This window comes from Pteropus alecto, unplaced genomic scaffold (assembly GCF_000325575.1).
Source record: "Pteropus alecto unplaced genomic scaffold, ASM32557v1 scaffold39, whole genome shotgun sequence".
Lineage (NCBI taxonomy): Eukaryota > Metazoa > Chordata > Mammalia > Chiroptera > Pteropodidae > Pteropus > Pteropus alecto.
Genome location: NW_006443568.1, coordinates 11,168,499 through 11,174,055, shown reverse-complemented (window position 1 = coordinate 11,174,055; position 5,557 = coordinate 11,168,499). Strand labels below are relative to the sequence as shown.

Here is a 5,557-nt window from a genome sequence, read left to right as displayed (position 1 = left end):
CAGCTGGGCTCCGGGCCACGTGGGCGGAGGCTCCGCCTCTGCCCGGGCGCCAAGAAGCCGCCGGTGGGGAGCGTTTGTTTTCTTGTAGGGCCAGGAGCGGGCAGAGTGGGCCCCAAGAAGCAGCTCTGGAGGAAAAAGAGCGAAAAGAGATTTCTAGGGTATAGCCTTGGGAAGGGAGAAGAGCGGAGGCATGAGAAGTGATCAGGCCGGGAAGACAAGTAGTTGAAGGTCGTCCGGAGCATCCACAGCAAGGGAGAACTATAACTGGCCTTCCCGATAGGGCACCACCACCTCCGTTTCTTGGGAGCTATATGACCACAGGCAAGTTACTTCGCCTGTTTTGAGCCTTAAAAAAAAAAAAAAAGTAAAAATCCCTTTTAAATGTTCTTATTTCAGAGCTGATGCAATAATGAACGTTAACACACGCAGTTAATAGTGAATCTTGTGTTTCATAGAGCCTGGTAGATACTTTAAGCATGTTATCTTTAATCTCAACCACAAACCTGCAAAGGAAGTACTACCATCCTTTTACAAATGAAAGGGAGACCTCGGGTGGCCTTAGGTCTTTCGTTCAGCAAGCACCCGCTGGGGACCAAATATGTGCCAGGCGCAGGGAAGGGCGAGGGGAAAGAGCTGGCCTGGAGTAAAGGTGAGAATATGGGCTTTGAAGCTAGATGGAACTGGGTTTACTAATCCTTGCTGTGCTACTTCCTTGCTGTGTGATCTGGATCAAGTTATTCAGCCTCTCTGGATATATTTCATCTGTAAAATGGGAATGCTTTGCTGGGTTGTGGTGAGGATTAGAAAAAATTAAGGTAAAATAGAGCCTAGCACTTGGTAGGCACTCAATAAGTGATGACGACAGAAGACACTATCCTGAGAGTTTTCTGACCAAGGGCCAAATTGCTTTCACTCTCTAATGACTAATGAATTGGTGTGCTGGTTTCAGCTTTTGTCTCAGCCAGCTGAGTACCTCAGATTCAGCAGACCTAACAGGCAATCTCCTTGGACTTAGCTTAATAATACCTTGTAGGTGTGTGATGCATTTCAAAGAACTTTCCCATCATTATCTCTATTCAGGGAGGCAGCAACACAAGAGCCACCAGCTGCCAGGCAAGGGAGGAGAGGTGAAGGGGCTCGCTTGCTCTTTTGAGTCTTCCACAGCCCCGCAACTTCTGACCGAGCAAGCAGGAAGCAGCATGCTGTGGCAAAAAGGGTATGTTGAGTTCAGTGCCTGGCTCTGCCGTAATTAATGGTGTAATATGAGGCCAGGTGCCTCAGAACTGTATCTTCAAGATTAACAGTTTTATATAGATGTGAAAACAGGCTCAGTTATACAGCTAGTATGTGGCAGAGCAAAGATTGGCACCCTTGTGTGGCTGTCTCCAGAGCCACACAACATACCTAACTAATGATAAAGGTAGACTCAGCCTGGGTCTTGTACTTATTTGGTCTCACATGGAGACTGAGGGTTTCCCAGGGAGATTAGAGGTCTGCTATTGCTCTGCAAAGGTGTGTGTATTTCCATCAGATCATCAGAGCAGACCAGGAAACAGGTTAAGAACCACTAGTCGGCTAGGAGGATGGTTGGCAAAGACAGGTTGCCTCCCCACACATGCCCCTGTTCACTCCTGAAAGCTCACCGGGGTTAAGGTGTGAAGGGTGATGACATGAGCTGTTTGTTATGAAATATTGAAGTAACTCATTCCAAGGACCAACACAGATGAGATCATACCATAAACAGGAACCTAGTGAGGCCAGGAGCCTATAGAGCCCACCTGGGGAGCTGCCAGGTGGGGGGTAAAGTGGCATGGGTCGAGAGCCTGGCCCCATGAAATAGCCAGTCTCAGGCTCTGCTCTTGTACATTACAATGTTAGTCCCTGTAGTTAAGGTTAAAATTCTGTTTTTCAAGGGGTTGTGAGAACCTGGCCCATGCCCATTATTCACTGAGCCTTAGTTTATCCATTTCTGAAATAGGGATATAGATGCTTACAGAGTAGGCTCCCAGTAGAGATTTTTGGGAATGAGGCTGTAGGGCCTTTTCCTCAAATTCCCAGTCCAGGGTCAGAGTCTTCAAGTACCAATTCGTAGATAGAATTGGTACCAGTATTTCCCAACCAGCGCCCAAATCCTTCTGATTAAGAGTGACTGAGGATTTGAGGAAAGAGACCCCTCTCCTGTTTCCCCTCTCCAAACCAGAGAGCGCGAGGAAGGAAATGAAACCAGACCCAGTGATCTGTTTATTCATCTCTAAAATGGGTCTATGAACCACCACCCTTGTCTGGGCACCAGATGAGGCTTCTCTTCCACATCCCCTGAGAGACACCATGAATAATTAATGGTTGAAGAAGATAGTCATCTGCTAGTGTAGCACAAAAGCTCTCATGGGACTTAAGAACTGAGACTCAGAACTGATTTCTATCCTGAGCTCCCAACTTGCTGGGTGAGCTTGTGCCAGTCACTTCCCCTATCCAGTCCTCCCTAATCTGTAAAATGAGGAGACAGGGCCAGGATTTTTTCTGCACCCAACCCTCAGAAAGTAGGGCTCCCATCATGAGCCCTTTCCACTCCCTCTCCCCCACCCAAGTCTTAGCTGGGCCTTTTCCCATCTCCTTTTTAAGGGAATATGCAAGTTTTCTTTTCCCCAAGTTTCAAGGATATTACCCCTAAATTCAGTCTTAGGAGAATGTTAGTACTTAAGCAATCAAATTATATACACGAGTGTTTAAAAACTGTTTATTATGCAAAATGTTAACTTTTATAAAAAGTTTAATAACATACATCTCATGGTTACAGAAAGTCACCTTCCTGCAAAAAGGTACAAAAGCTATATACTCTATTATAGAGTTCATAATCAGGGCAACAGAGCCTTTTTCCGAGGAGACCAGAAGACCAGCTCTACCGCTGCCTTGGCAGAGTTTGGAGAGCAGCCACTCCCCCCCACACTCTGAAAGACAGTCTTTAAATCTTGGGGGTAGGGTAGGACTGGGTGACGTTGCCCAGCTGGTGCCCAGAGAGCTAGCTCTGGTTCTTTAGGCCACCCAAGTTCACAGTCCTTCGCTCCCGGGCACCAGGTCCAGCCTCGAGGCAGGGGCTTGGGGAAGTCGAGTGGTCAGGGAGAGGTTGGGGCCCATCCATGCCCTCGGGCTTCCGGCTGTATAGGATCCTGGGGTCCCAGGCGGAACGGGCGCCAGCACCTGCGTTCTGGGCGGGGGAGGAAAGAAGACCAGGGAGCAGTCAGTTTCCGCGGAACGGCGCCGAGGCGGAGGCCGTCCGCAGACTGGCCGGCGCCAGGGAGGAAACTTGGTCTCTACCTCCAGCTGATAACTCCGCGCCCCACGCTGCCCCCACCCAGTTGGCGCCAAAGGACCACAGGCGGGGCTTGCATCACCCCTCCCTCTTGGAATTGACACTAGTTGGGAGAGGGCTGAGGAATACACAGCTCCCTTTACGACTCCAAAACTACAGACAGAACGGCTATTTTATTCAGTCGGACCAGCGCTTACTTTCTTGGATCTTTGGCCACTAGGGAAGGGAGGAGCAACATGCGTTTAAGGTTCAAACGCACATTACAGAAACTGGTTCCGTCATTCATTTGATATGACCACGGGTAAGTTACTTGCTCCTCTCTCTGGCCTTGGTTTCCCTAAACAAAGGGGGTGGTATTCCCTTAAAAGGTCTACCAACTCCAAGATTTACTGTTTAAGCACCACCGCGCCCCAACCCCCACCCCCCGAGAAAGCGGAGATACTCACCTGGAGGCGCCAGGACCGCCAGGTCAGTGGCAGAAACTCCTCTTATCATTGGAGATCACAAGTTCCGGAGAAAGCTCGGCTGTCTAAGAGAGAAGGAAAAAAGAGAGTTACGCATGGCACTTGGAAATTCAAGGGGTCCAGCAGCATCCCCGCCCTGGGGCTCAGCCCCGCCCCAGCTCCCGCTCACTCCCACGCGTACCTGGATGGGAAGATGCGGGCCGTCTGGAGGTCCAGGGGCGGGCTCGGCCAGGACCACCTGCAGGTCGAGGATGTAGTCGATGACGCGCTGCAGGATTTCCACCTGGCTAAGCTGAGTGCCTCGCGGGACTCCGGGTACCAGTTCCCGCAGACGCGAGTAGCAGTGGTTCATGTCGTCGAGTAGGCTCAGCGGCTCCTCGGCTGCCGGGCCCTTGCCGCGGCCCCGTGCGATGGCCAGGCTGCGTTCCGACAAACAGCACACCGCCTCGTAGCAGCCGCGCACCGGACTTAGAGCCTTCATATTGAGGAATGAAGTTAGAGGTGCCGAAAGGGCGGAAAAAGCCAAAAGAGACTCTAGTGCAGCTTGCAACGCGCGCACGCTCCCGGAGACCAGTACTTATAGAGCCCGCCTCGAAGGCACGCCCCTTTATGCAAAACAGTCCTCCTCGGCCCGCCTCCGCCAACCCTGGGCGTTCACAGCCCAGTTAAATTGCAAACAGGCTTTCTCCGGCCGGGCTGACGCCGAATACCGCGGAGTCGTGGATTCAAAGAATGAGGAAGCGCTGATAGTGGGGAGAGGCGGGCCTCTTTGCCAGCAAGGATTTTAAAAATCACTTAAAACCACTAACTTTAAGAATTTGCCTTTTCCTGGCAGTGCCCCAGATCTTTGAGCTCCCCTGCCCCCTGCCAGTCCGTCCACAGTCCAACACTAGTTCGAACCCACAGCTCCTCCGAAGTCATAAATCCCTGAACAGCAAAGAAGCTTTTTTTTTTTTTAAAGCAAAAGATTTTTCAAGGGAAACTTGTAAGGAATTAGTGCCGCCTTGTTCCCCAATTTGCTGTTCGTCTGACCTCCAGACTCACTGGCGTCAGGAATTATCTTGTGACCAGAGGGGAAAAAAATTAATTGCGGTGAAGCTGAGGTTACAATGAAGAAAACAGATTTGGGCTAGGAGCTGAGATTGCAGAAGGAGGAGGGGAAGGGGGGTTTGAGCAAAGAACACTATTTGAGCAACAGAGGAAAAGGGAAAAAAAAAAAAACGCAGCCTGAATCTCTACTTTTCGCATGGGGAAGGAAAAGAGCTCCCACCCTCTAGCCCCGTGTGCTCCATAAGGAGCCAAATATATGCCCACTTATGTTTTGGAAGTGAATTTGATTAGAATTTTGGACGGTTTTGAATATGGAGGGGTGGAGAAAGAAGGGATGATTTCTATATAACCTTTTTAGGAGCCCCCCATGGGGTCAGCAAATCTCTTAACTCTTTCTTCCTCCTTTCCCCCCACTCTCCACACACCTCTATGCAGAAAACAATAGTTTGGTAATTCCATTGCTCTATTGTCTGTCCCTTTCTGCTGTGGAAGGGCAGGCCACCTGAATTTGATTATTCTTAGCCTTGCTTAAATAGCTCCAGCTCTAACTGAGAGCCCAGGAAAGGGGCAAGAGGGCAGGCAAGTTAAGCCCTGTATTGCACTCAATATTCTTTGCTTGTCTTCTCATCACTTTCCAGGACTTTTGGGAATTTGCAGCCTTAAAATGTTGGTTTCCATCTTGAAACTGACCAAGTGGGATTTCCCAATAGTTGCTTCCTTAATCAATCAGTTG

General features: G+C 49.9%; 1 protein-coding gene across 1 annotated transcript; it reads right to left on the bottom strand.

Moving 5' to 3' along the window:
* Positions 1–2,721: 2,721 nt before the first annotated feature.
* On the bottom strand, positions 2,722–4,615 carry ID3 (inhibitor of DNA binding 3, HLH protein). Its single transcript, XM_006924447.2, has 3 exons — positions 3,956–4,615; positions 3,757–3,839; positions 2,722–3,205 (listed from the first exon to the last, which is right to left on the bottom strand). The coding sequence occupies exons 1-2, from the start codon at positions 4,253–4,255 to the stop codon at positions 3,780–3,782; spliced, it is 360 nt and encodes a 119-aa protein (XP_006924509.1). The 5' UTR covers positions 4,256–4,615; the 3' UTR covers positions 2,722–3,205; positions 3,757–3,779.
* Positions 4,616–5,557: the final 942 nt, after the last annotated feature.

Bases quoted from the DNA above. Each gene is read 5' to 3' on its own strand.
- ID3 (XM_006924447.2), bottom strand. From the start codon at position 4,255: ATGAAGGCTCTAAGTCCGGTGCGCGGCTGCTACGAGGCGGTGTGCTGT. The intron at 3,840-3,955 runs GTACGCGTGGGA...CTTCTCTCTTAG, and splicing joins GCCCGCATCTTCCCATCCAG to ACAGCCGAGCTTTCTCCGGA.